Below are 24,727 nucleotides of genomic sequence, written 5' to 3'. Positions count from 1 at the left end.
TTGTTTGAAGAGAGATTTCATACCCTTAAGTCCGGAAAAAATACCTTCCTGTTCCATCCGTTTACATTAAATCATGCAAGAGGACTGAGCTAGGGTGACCAGTAGCAAGTGCGAAAAATCGGGACAGAAGGTGGGGGGTAATGGGAGCCTCTTTAAGAAAAAGCCTATAAAATCGGGACATCTGGTCACCCTAGACTGAGCGCTCTGTTAATATGCACTGCACTGCCCTGAAACACTCCGCCTAGGGATGTGAGTGTGATGCTGCATCCCTTCTCCATTTAAATCTCTGCTGTCTGGCCTTTAAGCCATTTATTTCATTTGCATTTTCTCCTAGCTATTTGGTCCTGATTTGTCTCTTGTAGTACTTGTGCTTTGTGTCCTGCATTTATTTTGTGACTTTCAAATATCTTTTATTGAGCTCTGTTGGACCCTGGATTTGTAGAGCACTTGGAGATGTTCCGTCATAAAAGGTGCTTGTAAAAGGAAACTCCTAGGATTAAGATTAAGAGAATGTGACTTCTTTACTTTCTGACAAGTGAAAAAGAACTTCCCTTTCAAAAGAAAGACTCACACATAAAGTCTATTATTTAAGACGTTAATCCAGAAGTTCTTAGGTTATGGTTGGCAATGAAGACCAGTTATTTCTGACTGATCATTCATGCCAGCTGGCAGTGAGAAACTGCCATACTGTAAAATTTCCAGCCATATTGCAAAAGCTGACAAGGGTAGCCATGTTACTTAAAATGGTGCGTGTGTGTGTGGAGAGAAGGGGGGGGGAGAGCAGGAAATATACAACCTTCATTTTTCAAGCAAGAAAAAAGTAGGGGCAAATAGATGTGTCCTATACAGTAAGAGTCCTCCGTCTAAGTAATGCAAGAAAATCATTTTCATGCCATACCTGTGTTCAAGGTTTCTGCCAACTCAAAGACATACATATGTGTGTGTTTTACAAATAGTACAGAAAATGTCTAAACTGATGACATGGAGAATATGAAAATAGTACAGGGGAAGGTGGAACCAAAGAAACAGAACACAGCTTTATGTCACATGCCTACCGAGACTGGGTGAACAGTACATTGTTTTAGATCATAATATCAGCTGGATCACAGTTGATTAGTAAAGTGACATGTATTTGATTCATTTAACTGAAAAAAAAAAACCCTAGGTTTACAATTTTATTTGTATTCTCAGGACCTTATTTGGGATTATGTAAAACTGACAGCTGCTTATAATTATTTTGGGTTTCAGTTGAAATAATTAAAAACATCTGCCTTTATCTTAACACTACCAGACTTAAACCCACGAGCTTGGTTTTACCTAACTTCAAAGCTGAAAGCAAAGAATAAAAGAAACCTTTGCATATTACTAACAAATTTCCAGTGATTCATTTATATGTACAACCAGTTATTCGAACAGCCTGCAAACCTTTAATTATCTTTTAAATATATGTAATTTAGAACTGCTAATTAGATAGCAATTTAATGCTCTCACAGGGATTCAGATGCTGTCTTTTTAAAAATGTAAACTCCAATAGGAATAATCATTGGCATTCAAGTGATTGAATTTTTCAGTTATTTAAATGAACACGAGGCATTTACACTGTTCATATCATTTAAATATTCTGCTGTCAGCTGCAGCTGTAGAGTTTTACGGACTCTGAATAAAGCAAGGGTAAGTGTAGGTTATCTTACGTTCCAGGAGGGACTCCCCAGAGAGGAATGAGATTTGCTGCTTATGAAAGGCTAACACTGCTTAAGTGGGGCATTAATGTTTCCTCTGAGACTTGGATTTTTCTGTTTTCTATATTTGGAGAAACAAATTTTCCCAGAATTTACAGCTCTGAAAGACTTAATACTAGTTTAGCAATCTTTAAATACACAGGTCTTTTAGCTATATACAATATATCATGGCATTTAATGTTTTAATTTAAACTCATTGACTTACTCTAGTAGCCAAACTGCCAACATATTTAGGTGAGGGGTTTATAGTGCATGTATAGCCTTTGTTTCCTGAATATACCTTCCCCTATTAGGACAAATCTTTAAAATAAATTACATAAAGATGTGCATCATTTTGAGGAAAGCAATTTATCAATTAGACTACATATTGCAATGATAGAAAACATTATTTATGTATAGCCATTCCAAATACCATCATTGCTAGCATTCCTGAGCTAAAGCTAAGAGTGAGTTTCAGTTTCCCCTTGAGAATAGAACAGTTTGATTTAAACTTAGACATGTTATAAAATCCTTAGTCAAAACCGAGTAAGAAACTGAAACTCTGGTACAGCAGTATTTAAATTCTAAGTCATCATGGATTATATAGGATTTATCTATGAGCCATGACACATTCATAATCTCAAATTTAGCAAAAATAAAAGGGCAGAATATGATGCTTCTCAATTCAATACTGTATGTAGTCATCTGTGAAAAACAGAGAAATTAAGAGACTCTCCTCCCCCAAATGAAATTTTGTTAGTGTATTCCATCCCATAAAGCACAATTCATTCCTTTTGTGAACAACAGCCCAGATTCTGATGTCAATTACAAGGGAAAAGAGCCAGAGATTCTATGCAGTCCACTAGGGACTTCACTACTAGTGATCAAATTTCCGTGGAAGGTGCTCAGATACTGTGGTGATGGGCAGCAGTACAAATCCCTAAAATAGACAGATAAGACAGTTACACAGGTATAAGCCCAGAGTAACAGTATCCACTACAAATTAAATGACCTTCCTGAATTTCTCTGTAATCCCTCCATCTTCTCTTCAAGAACCATTTCTCCTGTGACTCTACAAAAACTAGCTAACCAGTAATGGCTAGGCTGAGGGATAATCAGGTATAGTTGAGGTGTATATTTTTAATTATAAAAATTTATATAATTCAATTGTAATCCTCTCTCCAGCCCTGAGTACGTCAATTGTCTTCATTGACTAAGTTCTTCAGGATAAGCACTATGTCTTCCTGTGTGTTGACAGTGTCTAGCACAATGGAGGTGCTCATTGAATATCAATAAAAATAACAATATAAAGGCATAAGTGTAAATATTTCCTCGGGTGTGCATATTTCAAGAATCCATAAGGACTATGGTAAGCCAATTAACACTGACTTGAAAAACCTAAATAAAAGGAGCAAAATCAAATGTATTTATTGTTAAATCAATGATTCCTAGGTTCATACAAATATGAAATTGTTAATGATTAAACAGAAGTAAAACAACTTTGTTATGCAAAGTAAAATTCTGCACTCATTACAAAAAATAAGGATTTGTAATGGAAATGACTGACAGCAGTGATCTTATAGAGATGCCCAAATAAAAAACAAACTAACAAAACAGATAAGATCTACTTCTGATCTCATTTGCACAAATAAAACTCCAATAAAGTCAATGAAGTTACTCCTGATTTAAATTGGTCTATATCAGATTTGGAGAGTTATCCCCATCAATAACTAGTAATGCCTTACACATATGTGGCACTTTCATCCAGAAGACTCCCAAAACACTTTACCCTTGGGGGTCTCTCTCTCTCTCTCCTCCCCACCCCCATCCCACCAGTAGATAAAGGGTTGTTGCACCCACAAGTGAAATGAAGCTATACAATGTTTGTAAAACTGTACAGCAGTTCTGGGAGGGGAAGAGATTATTTCACGCAATAAAGCTTCCAATTGTCTATGAATATCACCTTGTATATTACATATGGATGTATAGATTAAATATCATAGTGTGTATGAGCTTTACAGACACATAGGGCAGGGGCCATCTTTTTGCTATGTGTTTGTACAGTGCCTAGCACTACTGAAATATAAATAACAATTAGTAATAGTAGACTCTCTCCCAGCCCTGAAAAACTTGAAATTTATATGAAAGAATAATGACACTAGACCATTATGAGAACAAGAATAAAGAATGGAAAGGGAACAAAGCCAAGAAAAGGATATTATTTGCTAAGGAAAGCAGATGATACAATTTGTTTAGTTTCATATAGTTGTTTTTTATGGGTTTGTTTGTTTGTTTGTTTGTTTTTTAACATGTTGTCCTTTTCGGCTCAGAACAGAGATTAGTGGCAGAAAGAGGTGTGAAAGAAGTAAATTTCAGGGGGACAAAGAAGCTACTCTCAATACATTACTATACTGTATTCTACTGTGTTTGCATCAAACCTATATACAGTATACAACAAAATTGCATGCAGAGTGCAGTAATATCTTGATTTTCCTAAAACTGTGACTCAACTTCCAGTCTGCAGAAGTGGTTTCCCCTTAGTTTTGATTCTGAATGTTATTTGCTTTTCTTTGCAAAATGTATCAAGTCCTTATAAATATATACAGTATTCTACAAGAATAATTTAAAACACTGACGTCTCACTACTGTAAGCTCTAGTGTGTTGGACCATTTCGGTAGTTTTTTTTTTTTAACAGGGACATTTTTTTCTCAGCATAGAAGTACTCACTATTTATTTTTTCCATACTACAGTACAAAAGCCACTCTCAAATATATCAGAAAAAGGAAACATATAATTTTTTTCCTTTTGCCTTTTAAAAAAAATCCAGTAGATATTTGTTTCTGCATTCTAATACTGTATTTTTAAGTCAAGAGAAACACATTAAATATCAGTTTTAGCTTTCTCTTTTTTACATAAATGTAACATACTAAAAACAGGTGTGATTCAAAGTTGCATTCATATCTGTTTCAAATAAGGAAAGAATTGGTACTGCCTATTCCCAGTGCCCATGAGGCCCACACTGCAAGAGTACTGAACTTGGCAGTGCTAGGGTGCCACCTAATGGCAATTCTTCCTCAATTCATCACTGGTTTATAACCATAGGGGAACTGGAAAGGGCATTTTTTCTGACTCAGTGTTCAGAAAACAAATGATTATGAAATGGATAGAAAACTAGCAACAAGATGTTGAATTTTAACACTACACACAGGCACATTCTCAATAAGAACTACATAGAGCAGAAGATTGGAAAATCTATTACTAATTACATTGTTCCTATACTATACTGCCCTCTTCTAAGGCAATGTCTCCTGGTATTCCTAGTGTGGGTGCACTGGCTATGAAAGACCTGGTTTAGTGTGACAGAGCTAATGACAACAAATTTAACCAAAGAGAAAAAATATTCATCACGGGAAGAGAATGAAAAATAAGAGATGGCCTCAAGAGAGGTGGGATAGGAAGGGAAAAAAAGGGAAAAACTGTTTCTCAGAGCTACAACTGGACTATTCAACTCTTTTAAAAACCTTTGGTGGAGAAATGTAACTAAACACAGGTACAGTCCTCCTGGAATAGTCCATTCAGCTCCCCTGCATGACCACAATGGTCTGTAAAGACATCCTTGCAGCACTAGAGGTCACAAATCAGTTTCTTTCCCTGCAGGTTGCCCAGCAGTGATTGTTCCCACTAACAGTCTACACAAAAAACTCCACTTATCTTAAATGAAAGTAAAGTTTATTCAACAAATGGGAGAAAATAAAGAGAAAATCACCACCACCACAAACAATAAAAAAACGTTTGCAAAATATAAACCCAACATGACCAATCAGTAGACGTATTGTAGCTAGCAAGGCTCCAAGCTGAATGGCAAAAGATACTGATTAAATAAGATAAAATCCTTACATATTACAAACCTCCCCCCCCCCCCGCGCCCCAACCCAGCTGTTGCTAGCCTGCCTGTCTTTTCAGGCACCCGCAAAGGGAGTTTCTCAAGAAACAGTATGCCTCTCTTTCCCACGTCACTCCAGAATTCAACAGCTATGGCTCATTGGAGTTAGCCACTCAGGAGTCTATGAGTATAGTAGCATTACATTATCTCAGACAAAATTAATGATAATCTAAACCAGTTTGAATCCAGCTGGTACAATGTATGATTGGAGGTAACCCCAAATTATGCAGAAGTTTTAGCTAATATCCTCTGTTAACTATTTAATTCCAATCCTGCATGCATGTCCCAATCTTGATTGCCATGAAGTTAAAGGGAGTTTCCTCATTGGCTTTAATGGGACCTGGATTTGGCCCACATTAATTGTAATTTTCTTATAAAAAGAATTACATCCATAATGGCCCAGTCCAGCCATCATTGCATAAACAAAAGCCCCACTGCAGTCAATGAAAGTTTGTCAATATGCAGTGATTACAGGATGCCGATTTTAAAAAAGATTCTTCCAAAAACTGAAAGGAAGATAGACTGAACGTACTGTATTGAGCTCACTCCAGCTGACAGCTTTCAGGCATGCTTCCCAACATTTTGATTTTAAAAAGAAGGAAGATTGTATAGGTAATGAGATAAATATACCCAGGATGTACAGTGGTGAGAGGGGTGTTGATGGTAATGTATTCATTTCTCCCATTAAAAAATACTGCCACAACTTAATTCAGAAAGGTGGGTAACACTATTTGCCAGACTAATTTACATTAGGCTCTCTTGTTGGATTTCATTACAATTTGTTCCTTAAAAATCTACTGCGTAAAGAATGGATAATACATAATTTATAGTACAGTGTTTGAAGTCAGTACTTTGCAGGAGGAGGATGGGAAGGTGGTGTGCATGTTTTAAAACTCTTGTAGGGGGGCTTTAAAATATACAAATGTATTGTGTGAAAATACAGGCCACAAGGTGCATTCCATGGAACAAAAAAAAATGCTCTTCAGAAGTTTATTTAAGAACCAAGGATGAAGTGATGGTTATCTAGAGAGGGTGGTGAACCCTATCAAACAGAAAATCTCACCTCACCTCCCTCCATTTTTAGAGCATCTTTTCAATTAAAGGAGCCAATGCCATATCCAAGAAAATGAATCACACCTTCAACAAAATATTCACCTCAATACACAAAGAAAAGGGAAATACTGACTGTGATAAGTTCCGAAAGAAGGAACACCCCTGCCTCCCCCCGACCTCTAAAAAGTTGATAAGAGCAGAATACCAGTTATTTCAGCACTGTACCAACAGCAGACAATTAGTAACACAAATGTAACAGAAATGCTTAAATAGTTAGTTAGTGCCTTCTTATTTTCTTTCCTCCAAATCTACACATGTAGAAAATAAAGAAATTTAAATTCATTTAATAAAAATATTTAACCTAAGAGTTTTTTTTCTCATTTTACCTTCTCTCTTATTTCCCCCTTTCTAGTCTCTCTCTCTTTCACTCATTCCATCCATGTATACATAGGGGTTTTTGGGTTTGTTTGTTTTTTTAAATTTTTGCCTAGTAATTCCTTCTCCCTTGCCTCTTTCACCATAAGTATTTCCACTGACACCTTTACCTTCCGCTGCAAGGCTCCAAAGAAGATGTGGACTAATATGGTGACACTTAGGGCTTGTCTACAGAGCAGGGTAATGCAGACTACGGAGGTCCGACTTCTAAAGCGCACTAACATGCTGCGCATTGTTTGGTCCATACAGACTTGCTAGTTTGCATTAAAGGTTCCCTTTTGCACTTTACTACAGTGCGGTACTACGTTAAAGAGCACTATGAACCTTTAGTGTGCACATGGACCAATTAATGCTTAGCACATCAGTGTGCTTTAGAAATCACACCATGTAGAGAAGCCCTAAGAAAGATGGGAACCAAGGACAGGTGGGACAGGCCAAGGACAGGTGGGAAGTAGGTCACTGCTCTTACACTCTCTCCTCCCGCTTCATCTTATCTTCAGTGCAGAGTTAAGCTGAGGGTGGGAGGATGTGGTGACACCAAGAGAGCTGAGTCTTATCCCAGATCAGTAGATTCATGGCTTTGAGCCCATCCACTCCCTCTTTGCAATGAGATATGTACACTGAAGAGTGAGTAGTGGAGGTGGTGAGTGGGGAGAGGAGATAATGCTAAAAACGTTCATTAACCCACAGCTAGTCTGTTGTAATGTTCTCAAGTCCAAAAATGAAAAATCTGCCAGGGTGCCATGGAATGTGTGGTACAGCTGACAACACAGTATGTGCATAGCTGTTTCACATTATAGAAGTAGCTGGGTGAAATCCTGGGATTTCTGCTCTTTACTTCAGTAGGGCCAAGATTTCACCCTCAGTCTACATGTGTTAGACAGGAGATCATCATCATTATTACTAATCTATATTGCAGCATTGCCCAAAGACCCCAGTGAGGTTCGTTGCCCTGTTATACTAAGTGCTATACATACACACAGAAAAATGCAATTACCGCCTCAAATAGCTTATGGTGTAATTTGAGACAAATATTCAACAAGAGTAATGAACAAAGGGAGGAAATGGGTGGAGGGAGGACACAGACAATGATAATAAGATCATGCGGTTATATAGGTCAGCTATGTGCAGAACTTGATGGTTGCAAATTGTTTGAATTTAAAAAAAATATCAACTATCCTGACTGTCATCCAACCTAACCACTATTATTTGGCTGATTTCTAGAGAGAGAGGGCTGGACCACAGTAGTAAAGTATGCAAACCTCTTATTATAGGGTAGAACAGAATTCTTTGGTTCATCGTTACATGTGTATGTGAAATTCTATCAGTTCAACTCCAATAATGAGGAACAAGATCTGTGCTTTATCACTGTACTAGCATTCCTGGCTAAATTCAAACATGTTCTTGCAACTTCCTCAGTTAATAAGGTTTGTTTACTAAAAACAGGTGGAAAAGGAAGATATACAGGAACAATACAGAGGAAACTCTGTTTATCCAAAATACACTGCAGAAAATGGTTAAAGACCAATTCACATATATCAAGCTACGAGCCCTTTAATGCAGCCAAGGCCAATGAAACCAATTAAGTGTTAGCTGCACATGTTAAAGCTGCCTCCCAGGCAGAGTTCACATTCATGCTCAAACCCTGCAAGATTTTTTAAAACAAGATTGAAACCAAAAAACAAACATTGAAGCGAAATTTTGTCACGAATCAAAAACTGGCTAAGAGTCAGGGAACAAAAAATAGGAATAAAGAGTTTTCATCTTGGTGAACAGCAGGCAGCCTCATGGGTCCAGACTATGTCTGATGCTGTTTTATATATTTATTAGCAATCTGGAAATTGGGTGAGCACGGAGGTAGCAACATCTGCAGATGAGACAAAGTTATTTGGGTTAGTCAAGTGCATAGAAGACTAAAGTACTTCAGGAAGATCTTACCAAGCTAGGTAAATGGGCAGCACAATGGTAGATGACATTTAATGTTGGTAAGTGTAAGATAATGCACACTGGAGGAGAAAAATGAAAGTGTACATACATCTTACAAGTAGAGCCCTGTGCGGATACATAAAGGTGTATCCGCATCTGATCCGCAAAAACTGTCTGCGGATAGATGCATCCGTGGATGTGTATATTCGCGGATATCTGCAGATTTGCAGGGCTCTAAATAGCTCCACAGGATACTGCAGCAGTGATGCATCTATCCGCAGACCTCCTGCCCTGCCACCCACTCTGACCCTGCCATACCTCCTTTCTCACTCCAGGCAGGAGGCTACAATTCTGGATCCTTCTATGCAGTCCTGCTCTTCCTGTGGTGAGACACCCCTACGCAGTTACGGAGGCTCTAACGCATGCGGTTATTGCTGCCTGCTCATTTAAAGAACAACCCCACCTTCAAAACTGTGCTTGGCTCATTCCCTTTTGGGAGTTATAGTTTACCTCCTTCCTCAGAGCAAGCTGGGGACAACAACTCCCAGAATACCCAGCAGGCTGGGTGACAGCTGCTCCATTCAGGTGAGTGTGTGCTGCAGAGCGCGGTGTTGATACAAAATTTGTATCTGCATCTGCATTGAGAGCCACAAAAATGGTCTATGGCAATCCGCATCCACAGATAGCCACAGATACAAAGCAGATACCTGCAGATTTTCAGGGCTCTATTTACAAGGTTCTAAATTAATTATATCACCTCAGAAAAGGGACCTGGTCAACCCTGTGAACAGCTCAATAAAGATTCTGCTCGGTGTGCAACTGCAGCCAAAAAAGCAAACAAGATGTAAAAATGGGTAAGGACAAGGATGAGGAATAACACTGAAAAAATGATTATGCCATTATATATATCAATGGGACAGCCTAATCTGAAATACTTGCCACTGCATCTCCAAAACAGATACTGCAGAATCACAGGAGGTTCAGGGAAGGGCAACAAGAACGAGTAGGATAGAAAAACTCTTCTATGAAGAGAGATTGAAAAGATTAGGATTGTTTCATTTAGCAAGGAGTCAAACATGAGAAAATATGATCAAAGTATATAAAATAATGAATGGTATAGAGAAGGTTGATCAGGAGCTCTGTTCTCTCGTGAGGGAAAAAGGGTATTGAATTAAATTTAAAAGGTGGCAAATTAAAAACCGATAAAAGGCTTTTATCACACAAGAAAAGGTTTTCTTCCAACACAAGGTGTAATTAAACTGTGGAACTCATTGCTGCTGGACGCCATTTAGGCTAGTAAGATTAAAAAAGGATTAGACAGTTATATGAATAGGAAGGATATTCAGTTATAACAATTAATATTAACAAAATCTTGGAAAGATGTAAAATCTTATACTTCACAATTTAAGACAATCTCTAGATCTACTAAGGATTAAGATGAGACATTCCTGGGGGTGGGGGTTGGGCAGATTACAAGACTTCTGCCCACTGTGGAGTTTCTTGCACCTTCTTTTGGATCATCTAGTGCTGCAAATTGTTGAAGACAAGATACTGGACTAGATGGACCATGGTACTGACCCACTATAGCAATCCCTGTGTTTACATATATGGTACACACACGCACTATCTTGCCACAGATACACTACAAATTTGAACAACAGATGGAAGTACAAGGTACTTTTAACAGAAAGAGAAATCCTCCTTACTATATAAAAAAAATGTAATGAGCAAATTTCTGTTAGGGTGCCTTTAAAGATACTATAATGTGCATCTTGCTCCTTGCTTAGTTCGCCACTTCTACCCAAAACCTGCTGAGAAAAAAGCTATTCCATTCACCCATGTAAGTTCCAGAGCTGATCTTTTCATTTGCTTTCCTCCAGTCAAATAATAAATAAGGAAACAATCAACTCAAATACAAATGTTAATTGAGTGTGTAATTCCTAATCCAAATGTTAGACAGACAAAATGTTTGTGCTGACTGACAATGCAGGATGTGCTAATGACTTCATAAATCATACTTTTCAATAATTCTAATTTATTTATATATGAAATTAGCCATCCAATTAATATTGCTGTTTTCTGCTAAAATATTGTTGAAATCAGATATTACCCTAAGTGCCTACTAGAGAAATACATATGGCATCCACATGTGTACTAGAGTGAATTCATTAACACCAGTGCTTTACTAAGGGTTGATGGTGATGGAACACTTGTATGCACTGTTCCTAAACAATGATGCAATCAAGAACGAAGCTATTCTCCAGGGTATTATGTCGATAAATATTTGCATAATGGACACTTCTATTTTACTTATTTTGATTAATGCAAACAAGATGACAAAGGAAATAAAGGTGAACTTTGTTGCTATTTTACTAAAAATCCCTTGTGTTCCTATTTGACTATAAAATGTGCTTTTTTTTTGAAAATTCTGTACATATTTTAAATTGGAATCCACTTTAAAATGACAAATAGGGGTTATTACATAGTAATAGAGCATTCAATTTCAGTGTAAAATGCACATAATTATAGCAATTTTGGGGTTTGCCATTCTATATAACAGAGGTTTATATCTTTTAGAGACTAACTTGTATATTTATGTACCATGGAATTATTTGTGTTAACATTTGTTTCTATTATGCTGTAAAATATACTAAGCATTTATACTCAACCCTATGTTCAAAAGTGGCATTTCTCACAGGCATGAGGTATTATATTTTGATCTTCATTACCAATATTATATTCTTCACACATTAAGTAAATATAATAACTATAAATGCATAAAATAAGTGAACAAATAGCTTTCTTACCAATGGTCTGAGTTCTGGATGTGTCAAAATGTATCCATTGTTTGTAATTGCAAAAGCATATCCATGAATACCTAACTGTAAGAATAAATGAGAAAGGAGTATTAATTAGCTTGGTCTCGAGTGAATTCTTAAACAAAAAAGCAGCCAAACATTTAGTAGTTTACGGCTTAAACCTGGCATTCATAACCCTTATCTCAACACAATATTTCATTAAAATGAATGCAAAGCACCAATCCTTGACATTTTGTGAACTTGGTAAATAGCACAATTTTAAAATGTCACAAATACATTTTGCTTTCTCGGATACTTATTCCAACATACTTGATTTGAACTTTTTAAAACATTATTTATAAAAGAAAAACATAACAGGTGTGATGTGATACACTATGTGCTAAAATGAAGGGATATTGGAATTTAGTAAACTCACAAATGCACAGGAGGAGCCGGGTTCTGCTTCCCTACTTGTGCAAGTGGCTGCATTAGATCAATGGAACCACTGATATCAATGGGACTGCTCCCATGAGTAGGCTGAACAAGAGGTGACCTATTATCAGTGATATTTACATACAACAGTGTTGAGGATATTTCATTACCAAATTATTTCAAGTTTACTTCTATATACAGAGAACAAGGATTAATTCTAATGCAGAAGTTCATGTAATTTATATTTCTGGATTGAACAGAACTTTGGGAACTCATTTGAGAGCAATGAAATGTTTCATTAGGCCCATAAGTACAAGTAATCAAAGTTAGCACTGCACTTATTTAAATAACAATCCTATCTTTTGATAATATTCCTATTACACAGTTGGCTGTACCCATTGACTACAATAAATGTATTTTCAAATCACTGATATGGTCATTAAAACATCCCTGAGCGTAAACTTGGCACTGATACAGTATCTTTCTGTAGGTGCTGTACATAACTCAATGTTACCATCGTAAAGATCTGTATATAGATTTAGATATCAATCACTATCTTTTCCACTGAATTATTTCAGTTTTGAGACACTGTGATGTAACATTTATCTGTAAAATTATCCCATGTGTTACATAATAAAGGAATGTCATTGTGTTCAAATACTTAAGTACACTGCAATCCGTTCCAAGCTAGCAGTACCCTGGTTTGTCAGTCAGCTTAAATTTCTTGTTGTCATTAAACTAGTTTTTATAAAAATCACTATCCCCTATTAAAGCCCCGATTCAGCAAATGATCCATCTTCAGCAATGCACTGACATATATGCTTAAATTCAGGTACATGATTAAAACTTTACCAAACAGGGATGAATTATAGCACATACTTAAATGCTCTGTTGAATTGGGTCCTAGTACAAAATGATCTGGATAGAAATGTTAACAGTCAAAAGTCAGAGCCATTTCTCACAGTGATAACTAGAACAGCAAGTCTGAAGATTTCTGTAATTTACTGGAAAGATAAAACTCAGGGTGGCATTATAGCTAGATCAGCAAGAGCTCCTATCTGATTGAGATTTATATTGCATTTCGCTCAGAATTATCAGATACATATTCAATTCTATCTGCCATAGAGAAGGTTGCTTCATGAATTAGCAGTTGCAATAAGGGTAATAGAAGGTGGTAGGCTCTTGGCATCTCTTCATAAAGCAAAAAGAAAACAATTTTGGACATATTTTACCAATTATACTATGACATGTGAACTTGCATCTGGCTAAATATCAGATCTCACGTATAATTGCCTATATGGTGATAATTGCAGAAAAAATCTAAACAATTAAAGTCAGATAATGAAATAAATGTGGGTGGGATACATCCTAGAAACAATATTTAGCTATTTGAATTGCTCTGTGCCTTCAAGTGTGGCACTTCGTCATGGTTTATGCCATGCTTGAAGATGTACAAAATGTTTCTTCTGTTTTCAGAGACATTGCTGCTTCCAGCAGCATTCCCCATTAAAAATATTGGGACTCTCTCTCAAACTGATAGATTATTTCAAAAGGGAAGAAACTTTGTATGGCCACTGCAAAGTGACACGTAAGAAATGAAAATATTAATGAGTCAAATTCCACTTTCTTCATTCAGGACAAATAGGGTGACCAGATCACCACACTAAAATATCAGGACATATTTGGGTGCCATTGGCCCCGCTCACAGTCCACCACCACTCTTCCCAGGCCCTGCCCCCACTCTGCCCCAGGTCCTGCCCTCTCCCCACTCGCCCCCCTCCCACTGCGCCCTTCCTTCCTCATCCCCCAGCCTGCCGTTGGCTTACTGCATCCCTCCTCAGTCCCCCACCCACTGCTTGCCTCCCCGCCTGCTTGCTTGCCCACCCGCAGCTTGCATCTTCACCCACACAGCGCTGACTTCCCCTCTTCCGGGTGGGTGCTTGCCCACCCCTCGCCTCTTCCCACCCCTGCACGCCTTCGCTCCACCCCCATTCAACCCCCTTCCCCCAAGTCCCCACCCCTGCCCTGCCTCTTCTCAGCCTCCTCCCCTGAGTGCGCCACGTATGTGCTCCTTCCCCCTCCCACCTGGAAAGCGCTAAGCGCTGCCAAACAGCTGTTAGGCGGTGGGAAGCACTGTGGGGGGAGGGAGTGGAGATGTGGCACGCTGGGAGGAGGGGGGAAAAGGAGGCAAGGAGGGTGGAGCTTGGCTGCAATTTTTCCCCATGCATGCTCCAGCCCCGGAGCACCCATGGGGTCAGCATCTCCCTCCCGCTCACCTCCTGACCTAAATATCGGGACAAATGGCGTCCCAATCGTACATAGATCGGGATGCAGGACAAAGGGTTAAATATCGGGACAGTCAAGATTTTATTGGGCCAGCTGGTCACCCTAAGGACAAACTCCCACTGAAATTAATGAAAGTTTTGCCTGAGTAAGGATTGCTGGTAACAGCTCATTGTTACTGTTCATCTTCCACTGCCCAAAGCCTATCTCATCCAAGCTGAGAATTCCAAGGTAGCAGAGTTCCATCTCCAAGCAACAGTATCATGTCCCTATATGAATGTCACTGAATAAATAAAGCATTGCATCTAGGGGAGTACATCCCATATATTGACCATGTGCTTCCATCAAAATAAAGATATTTCATATTATACAATTGACAAATGCTTATAGTGTGTTAAAAATGGATGTTATAATTCAAACTTTTTTTGCCTCCATAATTAAAGTGCATAATAATAAAGTGACTCTTACAATTACCTTCCCTTGTGTTACACAGTGTAGTGTATATTATTTCATAGAATCAGACTGAGCCTTCACTATATAATACGGTCAACGTAGATAAAACAGAGTTTTTAATCTCTTGCTCCTGAGCACCCCAAAACAAACAACAGAAACCAAAACCAAGAAACTGTCCCATGCCTCCTTTCTTGATCACTCTAGACAACACCACCATCCTGCCTAACGTGACCAGATTTCCCGATATTATAGAGACAGTCCCGATTTTGGGGTCTTTTTCTTATATAGGCTCCTATTACCCCCCCCACCCCATCCCGATTTTTCACATTTGCTGTCTGTTCATCCTAATACTGCCTGTCACTTAGGCCTGTAACCTAGGCAACATCATCAACTCAGACTTCTCTAGGTCCTCATATTCAGGCTATGTCAAACTCTTTCAGATTCTTTCTGCATAACATCTCTAAGATATGGTCTTTCGTATTCAGCCATATAGCTCTCATCATCTTGTGTCTCAGTTATTGCAACATCCTTCTCCTGGGCCTTGGCAAATATAATCTTGCCCCACTCATATCCATGTAGAATGCTGCTGCAAAGATAATTTTCCTAGTTCATTATTTTAACCCTGTAAGTGACCCCTCTCTTTGTATTCGTCCACTAGCTTGAGCTTCCCCTTCCCTATTGCTCAGACATAAGCTACTTGTCTTCTCTTTAAAGGTCCTTCAGGACCTATCCCCACCCAACCCATCAGCTCTCATTCACTATTGAGATGTCATCTCCTGCTTCTGATCAGTTCATGATGTCAGCCTCCATTGCCCATTTTTGTTAATGTTAAACAAGCACTTTTGTGCTTTCTCCCATGCTGCTCCTTATGCTTGGGACGAGGTCCTCATAAACATCTGCAAAGCTACCTTGTTACTCTCCTTCAAAACTCTCCTTCAAACTCTTCTTTCTTATGATGCCTACAAAACAGTTAGGCTGCTGGAATGTGGGGAGACCACCCCCTATAATGCTGACCAATATTGTCTCCGGGTATGTTTACACTTAAAACACTACAGTGGCACAGCTACATCACTTCAGCTGTTTCACTGTAGCACTTTAGTGTAGAAACTACCTATGCTGGTAGGAGGGCTTCTCCCATCAGTGTAGGTAATCTGCCTCCCCGAGAGGCGGTAACTAGAATTTCTTACACTGACGTAGCATTGTCTATACTGGGGGTTAGATCAGTAAAGCTATGTCTCTCAAGTGTAGACCGGGCCTCATTATTTCTTGAGCTCCCACAACTGTCTGTTGTCATCTTGCTGTATCATTAGCAAATCATTCATGATCATTCAGTAATTGCTATTGTATTCAGTTATAATGAAATTAACAATAGAACTTGGAAACTGAGGTTCTCTGGTTTTGTGACTTCCTAGAATCTCAATAATGCCTGCTTTTCCACTAGAAAACTGGATGGTTTAGGTAATCTAGTAACTAAGACCCAGATAGCATGACTGAGATAAGTAAGTATGTTCTGAATAAACTCAGTACAACTTAATTGTTACCTGCAGCACCTCTGCTATTCAAATAGTGGGCCTATCTCAAATAGAGGCATATGGCATTACAGTATTTGCCTATCTGTATTGCAAAGAAACTTCCATTAGTGATTATGTTGAAACCATCACATTAATGTTCACTTGTTACCTAAACAGGATTATAATCTAGCACTTCAGAAGTGGAGGACTAGTGAAATAATAATATACTGGATCAAACCTAAATGAAAAGTAGTACCACCTTTACATTCATCACTAACCTATTTTACCAAGCTACAAATGATTCATGATTGCCAAGTTTATTTTGCTTGATCTATTTTATTTATAGCTCTTTTAAAGAGTTTTATAAGTGTCATCTATAAATTTGGAAAACTAAATATAAGGGAATATATGCACCAAGGGGGAAAAAAAACCCACCACATTCCCTTTGCATCTCACATTAGCTAAAAAAAAAGGTAACAAAAATAAGGTATAACATCTTTGAAAATAAATATAAAGAGGGAATGCAGATAGTGTCAATTTTTTGGCAGCACAAAAGACAACAGTTAACTGTGTTGGACAGTGTCAAACAAGTCTATAAAAGATGGCATTTGCTTTAATTCAAGGACATAGGAGATTTCAGGTCAAGAAGTTCTAGACAGGCAGGAATTCTGAAAGGAAAGTTAAGGATGGACTGAGTACATCTTTGTCTGGCTTCCATACAAGGATATGCAGGCCTCCAAAGTCATTTTCTGGTTAATATAAGTATGTGACATTCTGTAGCATGGAATTCTGACAATTATTTTATTGAAGTTCACTTATTTATGAACACTTATTGATAGAGGGGACTGTAAAAGTGTACAAAATCTAGAATGTTGTGCCCCCACACTGACTAATAGAAATTTGACTTGATCAGTGGAGCTGTGGGATTTAGTCATTAGCGCAAGAGAATTAAGACTTCTATGGCAACATCAGTCAGTCAGTGGAGTTACTAAGGATTAACCCAAGTAGAAGTGTGTACAGCATTTTTCCCCTGGGGTCCCATTTCTGATTCTGTCACTAATTTGGATATGTAAATTGGGTGCTATATATCTTGCAATAAATAAACCTAAAATATTATTGTTAATTCAGCCCTATACTCTAAATATACTGAATACCTACTGTGATAGACCCAGGCCAGTTGGGTACAACAAAGCAGTAGAAGACAGATATACTGGACACTGGATTAGCAGTTTTCTGTTCCCTGACTGACCAGAGCAGGGGCTGCTCCAGACTAATGAGAACACCTGACTCCAATTAACCTGCAAAGAGTCAGGTGAGGCCATTAAGGTAATGTGAACACCTGACTATAGTAAGCCCCTTTTGATACTATAAAAGGGCTCACCCCAGTCAGGCTGGGGAAAGCAAGTGTATCTGAAGGGCTGGTTAATGAAGACACCCTAAAGCCATCGGTAAGGGAGCCCTACGGTAAGGGAGAAGCAGGAGAGCTGTGGGGAAGTAGCCCAGGGAAATGTAGCAACTCTGGCAGTGAAAGGTCGGCTGCCAACAGCTGCTGCCATTAGGGTCCCTGGGCCGGAACCCAGAGTAGAGGGCGGGCCTGGGTTCTCCCCAGCCTGCCACTACAGAAATACCTCCTGGGAGGGGAAGTCAGGCCCTGTCAGGACAGGAGGCTAAACTGTTGTGAAATAAGCCCCTAGGGACAACAGAGACTGGGGGAGTTCTCTCACCAACCTCCTTGCTGGCTTATGATGAAAAGGGCTCAGTAGACTGGAATCCTGGCCCTAGAGAGAGAAGGGCTACATGGAGGGTCGCAGTGAGCCACTGAGGCTAGCATAAACCACCTAGAAGCGCGGGACCCACGGGGACAAGGTCAGAGCTCTGCCACAATATTCATATGTAAATTACCTTATATTTTGGAATGGCCTTTAGAAGTTCTTTAACTGGAACATCTGTGCCAACTACTCCCAGAAGAATCCCTTTGGATCTCTGAAAAGAAAATGCAGGCCACTCAAAAGAATAAACAATCACGGTTGAAACAACGCATGCTATCAATAATTACTTTCACATTGTAAAAATTGTACTGAGGAGTACAGACCGTAACCCAATCTGCCAACTACTTAAAAAGATAAGGGGAGGTTGCAGCTAATGTGGCTGGCCACACACCCCATCATCAGTTGGCCTCCTTTCCTTAGCCTGAAAATGAAATCAAGGAAGTGTGCAAACTTTCAGCAGATAAGGAAGGTCTCCCTCAATTAAACTCTTCTACTTATGAAGCAGTTTTAAGATGAAATGCTATAGATAAACATGTGACTTTTCTTCTTTTCCAATTTGCACTGCTATCTGATACCCACGAGAGAAAAATTAAACATTATGGGAGAAATATGTAATTCTCTTTAATAATATAGCAGGATGTTAAAATAACAGGTCTGTAAAATACAGCTATTCAAACCACCTATATGAATATTGCTAATGTGCTGGACCTATCTGAGATAAGAAGTTTGTCTGGAGGAGAAAATGTATATAGATTATTTGCTGTAACAAAGCTAATGTAGAAGTAAGAAGACACATGGGTCTAATACCACTGCATCAAATTCATCATCTAGGTGTTTTCTCTTATACATAACACCATTAACTATTTTGAGAACTATAGTTTCTACACTATAATTATTTGTGCATAAATATATGTATCATCTGTTTAATTTTATTCTAACAGTAGACGCAAAAGGCAAAATAAATAATAATTAAAAAGTTCTGCAAGTTATTAAACTTAATTGCAGACACCAAAGTATCACATGGTAGAAACACAGTTTGAGTACTTACAGTCTCATTTTGCTTACTAAATACTGGCATGGCAACAGTGGTCATCAAAACCAATCCCTGATCATCAGCAAGCTATATTTGAAAAGAAAAAGATATTACCTATAAGCTACTTCAGTCCATTATTAAATCATAATTATAGAAGCATCCAACTAAGTTTCCTTCTTTTTAAATGAGATCATGCATATCATCTAAATGGCTTTTGCAACTTTAAAATTTCAGTCCAGCCCAGCCCCAACCCATCTCCTCCCTCCCACCCCTGCCTACACTACATCAGCTTTGCTAGTCAGGGTATCTAGTTACCTGGCCAGGGTATCTTTGCTGGCGTCTCTGAAAAGAGATACAAGGGGGCTGAAATGAGGACTGTGAAAGAAGTATGTGCACCAGCTAAGCAGGTGGAGCTCTGTTCTACCTCTTTCCCATTGGCAGCTCTGCCATGATTGACTCAGGCTGAGATCAAGGGTTCAGACAATTTGTCTCAGGTTCAGTCTCAGAATTCTCATCAGCTAGGACAGAGGCAGTGGAATGACAGCCAGTCAGGATTCCAGGACACCTTTGGTGCCTTAGTAACCAGTAGGTTTAAGTTTGTTGGACTAGTCAGTGGCATCAAGCACCGGTTGGTTCTCTACCTCAGGTTTTAACATGTTTCTTCAATTTAGAGGGAGACAAGACCTCCTGATCTTTGGCCCAGTCAGGAGGAACATGTGGAACAATTTATCACCATTGACCAAAGGAGAGTGGGATTGCTTAGAAAATTGTGCCTTCGCACCTTCTTGCTATTTTTTTCTTTTCACAAATGGCAGATTTCCCAACTGCATCTTTGTTACAAGACAAATGACGGATGGGTATACTTGGCTGTGATGGACTGGCACCTCTCTGTCACCCAGCACATCTTGAGGGACTTCATCATCATCATATGAAAGAAAGTGTGAATTACTAATTAAAGCAGCATTTTCCCTGCAGTTTTTTTTTGGGGTGGAGGGACATTTAAATTAGGTGAGGTTATCCCAGCTGTCAAGGGCACCAAGCATCCAGGTACAATAAGGACTGATGGTTTGATAGTGGGGCTCAGGTAGACTGAGTTGTGCATATATTTTTCCAAAAGGAGGGAGCAGGGGAGCTGATCATCCTGAGAACACCTGAGGAAGCTGCATGGCCAGTTGCAGTTGTGTGGACTATACACAAAACCTCCATCCAATCCCCATGTTGCTGTTACTGTATTGGGACACATCCTCTTTAACTAAATTTCAGTTCAGGGCCATATTTTGGAGAAACCTGGCATCTTTTACTTTTCATACCCAGCCTGTTTTGAGAACAATCCTTTTCCTACAGGATCAGCCATGGCTATTGCCTGTTCAGATTTTCCAAATGTAGATGTCACTGTCATTGGTGGCCAGGTCATTTTAAGAGACACATTAGGAGCTAATAAATTTGACTACTGAGATCTCTGATATTTTATTTCTTTTAATTCCCAGTTTGTTGCATGGCTTTCATTCTCCCAAGCTGCCGGCCACTCAACGGGAATACAAATGGGTTTCAGGACTGAGAAGGTTCACCCCAGACAGGAGAGACACAGGAACATGGAGATGGGATCACCTCATGCTTTGTTTTTTTAGAGACGCTTACTGGTACTAGTGTGATCCTTGTCCTATTGGACAGGAATGATCTAAGTAGAGAAGGGGGAGCCTGGAGTCTGGGCTGCTAGCTAGAGTCAAGTGTGATTGTACCAGTTTAAGAAATTATTCTCCTTAGCCAGAGTAATATGGTCCAGCATGCTGAAATGGTAGGTATGGAGGAGAGCCTCCTTGGTGTCACATTAGACAAGGCCAGAACAAATGTAAATCAAGACATGAAAAAGCATTCCGCTAATTATGGGATGACATCTTGGAGATTTTAGATGATTGCCCAGGGTTACTCAGCTCTGACAGTGTGTATTTGTCAGGCATCCATTAGGATATTTTTACTGTGGACATCCAATTCAGACTTAAGGGATAGCTGAGAACAATTTGTTTGCTTGGATGCCAACTGATATCTATCTGGTGGTGTTTTGCCCTCTTTAAAATGGGGTGGGAGAGAAATCAGACCAGAGTTTGGTGGAAAGCTTTGGGGAAAGGGGTCCTTAACACCAAGCATATACTAAGGGAGCATAGGGACAACCAAATATCGTGTATTAGCGATATCCATTGGTAGAGACTGCTGGGGGTTGCCCAGTGGTTGCTGTAATCTTCTTTATGAGGTTAGACGCTTGGGCTTATGTTAAGGTCTGGGTGGGTGGATGGTTTCAAATGGACTGCTGGCCACTTCCATGATCTTTGGGTCAGGAAATGATTGCATCAAAGATGGCTGACATTTTGGGAGATTGACTACAATCACTCCTTCCTGTAATAACTACATGTTTTACCCTTCATTATTTATTTTATACTAAATATTATTTCTGTATTAAAGTTGAATATTTGTATCAGAAAATTCATTAGGCTGTGAGGAGTTTTTCTTGGGTGATTCCCTGGGCAATGATGTTTTGGTGGAAATACTTTGAAATAGTAGAATGGTAGTCACTGGGTGTTTCCATCAGCACACATTGTGACACAATTAACACTGGAACAGGTAAATAAATTACAAAGGCAGCCATGATCTAGGAATTTTGCATGGATGTTAAGTCTTTTAATCCCTTTTCATAATAAAATTAATAGTAGTGTATCATGGTTGCTGAAAAACATTAATTGTCTGAACAAACTTGTTAAGAAATAAAAATGATGTATTCTTTTACCAATAATTAAACTAAACTTCACCCCACATTTATCATAACTGGATCCAACATACATCACTGATATCTACAGAACAGGCTAGGATTCTTTATCTTGTACTATAAGTAGCAGCAAATACTTAATTAGAAATTCATATTTAAAATGTCTTCCTTCATCACAGATCTAAGAATTTAGATATCAACAACTCTTAAACCAAAATATAATTACATCCTCACTGAAATGATGCTATTTATTTAAAAACTCAGACTACAGTATGATTGCTAATAGCTACACAGATGCTCAAATTTTGAAAATCCATTTTCCAATAATATAGACAAAACTGACAACTTCCAATTCCATCAGCACCTCCTATGCTCAGAAACAAGCTATGTATGTTGTTAATAAATACATAAATAAAGCATTTAGACTTCCATTAGAAAACCACACATCTGTACTTTGTTTTAGATTTCTGAAGAAATTTCAATTCCTAAGATGTGTCATGTGCGAAACAAACTGAAACATGGGCAAACATCTTTTTTCACCATAAAACATGATAAAATATGTTTCTATGCAGACTATAAATAGCAGCTTAGTCACAAATATAAAGGAGGAAAAAATATTTCAGTTATTATAGACAATTATGTTGAATGGCATTCATCTACTAATGTAATTTTCAGTTGTATACAACGGAGCATCCCTGGGAATGACTGAAATCCAAATATGTAGTGTTAATGTGTTATTATAGCCATGTCGATCCTAGGATATAAGCGAAACAAGGGGGTTGGATGACCTGAAGAAGAGCTTGAAAGCTTCTCTCTCTCACCAATAGAAGTTGATCCAATAAAAGATATTACTTCACCCACCTCGTCTCTCTGACATCCAATGGCATGATGTTAACCTGCTGCTATATGAATAGTCTGACCTCAGTTTAACTATCAATTTTGCCTACCCATTTTCTATTGCCAGTAGTGTCCAATAGTAATACATACTGGCCATTATTGTATTTTGTACTATTATAATTGTCTATATGTTATAAATTGTGATAATTCAATGTTTAAATATGTATATAATAAATCCCATTTGGTTTGGGACTACTGAGCTTAGAATCAGCAAGGTCTGCATGTTTACAGGATACGACAAGTACATCTGCACAAACGCAAGCCCATTTTCCTTCACTGTCTGCATGGCCTTTAAAAAGCTAATGCAAAATGTTGCTCACTGACCAAACTTTATTTCAAAGAAGAGAAAACAGGGCCTAGGCCCACCAAAAACATAAAATCTCAACCCAAATTATCAGGTATAGAAACTCTTTCTTCCTCCAACACCTGGCTCTTTCTCCTGCTTCACATCTCCAAATAGGCCCTTCACCGTCCTGAACTTCCTCTCTTAGTTTAACCGCTTTACTCGTTTTTCAATGCTGAATTAGGCCTTTTCAGACTTTGGAGTCTGGATACTCAGGACCATGCTTCAATCTGCTTCTTAATCCTAGTTTCCCTGATTAGTCACTATGCCAGTGATTTGCAAACTTTTTGAGCTGAGCCCTCCCTTTGAGTTATAATTTTTGGTTGCACCCCCTTTCCCCCCACACACACACAACCCAGACAAAAATAGACGCATGCAAAAGTATGCTTGATAGCCTATTCACAAACCTAACACAGACCTTAACACAACTTTAATTATATTACCTACACCTGTACGTTTCGATACAGACACTTACCAATGGCACAGCCAAGGCTTTCTTAGCAGTGGGCTGCTTCTAGCTGGCAGTCAGGCTGAACCACTAGGGCAGGGCCAATACCTGCCCCTCCCCCCTCAGGTTGTCAGGGTGGGGGAAGGCTCATGCGATGGTCTCTGAGGGTGGAGCCAGCTATAGGCTCTGAGGCTGCCAGGAGTGGAAATCGATGCTGCCCTGGAGGATGCTGACACTGACCCACAGGCTGGGTGACCCGGTGAGGTGAATCAGAGGGTGGAGGTGGCGCTCCCTTCCCACCCCCGTTGGGGACAGCCTGGGCCCTGTCACATGTAGCCGGCACGAGCCACCTAGAATTGCCGCTCACCCCCCTGAACATTCCTCCATGTCCTCTTACAGGGATGCGCCCCACAGTTTGAAAACTGTGCTATGCTTATTCTTTACCGGGGCACTATGTAAATTAACATATATAGGCTCAGAGTGACACTGAAGTTCTGTCTCTTATTATTTGGCAGCATATGAATTACTACATTTTGATTTCCTTCAACTAGGTATACTACAAATAAAAAAATATACCGGTATAAGAAAAGAAACATAGTTGGCAATGATTAAAACACAAATTCCACTGGCAAGCTCAAACACTTGAGGCTACGGAGACAGATTTGAGCTGAGATAAAGGTATGTGCTCTGAGGTGTTTTCAAAAACATTTTAGAGTACAATATTTTTGCTATAAAATAAGTGACAAACAAGTGACAAAAAATGCTTTTGAACAGTTAGAAGGTTAGGCAAATCAGCGGGATGCAAGATGCTGAGAGCCCCACAACTGGTTAGTGCAATGAGGAGAAATGGGGTCAAGAAATCAAATTTCAGAGTCATTCATGTAATCAGTAAAGCTGGTTCCATAATGTAAAAACAATGTCAAATT

At 38.9% G+C, this 24,727-nt stretch overlaps 1 protein-coding gene across 16 annotated transcripts in view; it reads right to left on the bottom strand.

Annotated features, from left to right (window-relative positions):
- The window catches only part of CACNA2D3 (calcium voltage-gated channel auxiliary subunit alpha2delta 3), an 839,197-nt gene that overhangs the window by 157,998 nt on the left and 656,472 nt on the right, over positions 1-24,727 (bottom strand). For all 16 annotated transcript variants that reach the window (XR_005582636.1, XR_005582637.1, XM_039480709.1 and 13 more), the window contains 3 exons: positions 19,371-19,442; positions 18,456-18,536; positions 11,884-11,958 (listed from right to left, as the gene is read on the bottom strand). Coding sequence is in view for 14 of the 16 variants with exons in the window: in XM_039480709.1 (XP_039336643.1) it covers positions 11,884-11,958; positions 18,456-18,536; positions 19,371-19,442 (228 nt within the window). In the remaining 2 variants the exon portion in view is untranslated. The remainder of the gene's footprint in view (positions 1-11,883; positions 11,959-18,455; positions 18,537-19,370; positions 19,443-24,727) is intronic.

The sequence above is a fragment of the Mauremys reevesii genome, linkage group 7, assembly GCF_016161935.1.
Source record: "Mauremys reevesii isolate NIE-2019 linkage group 7, ASM1616193v1, whole genome shotgun sequence".
Lineage (NCBI taxonomy): Eukaryota > Metazoa > Chordata > Testudines > Geoemydidae > Mauremys > Mauremys reevesii.
This window is presented reverse-complemented; position numbering and strand designations above follow the sequence as displayed.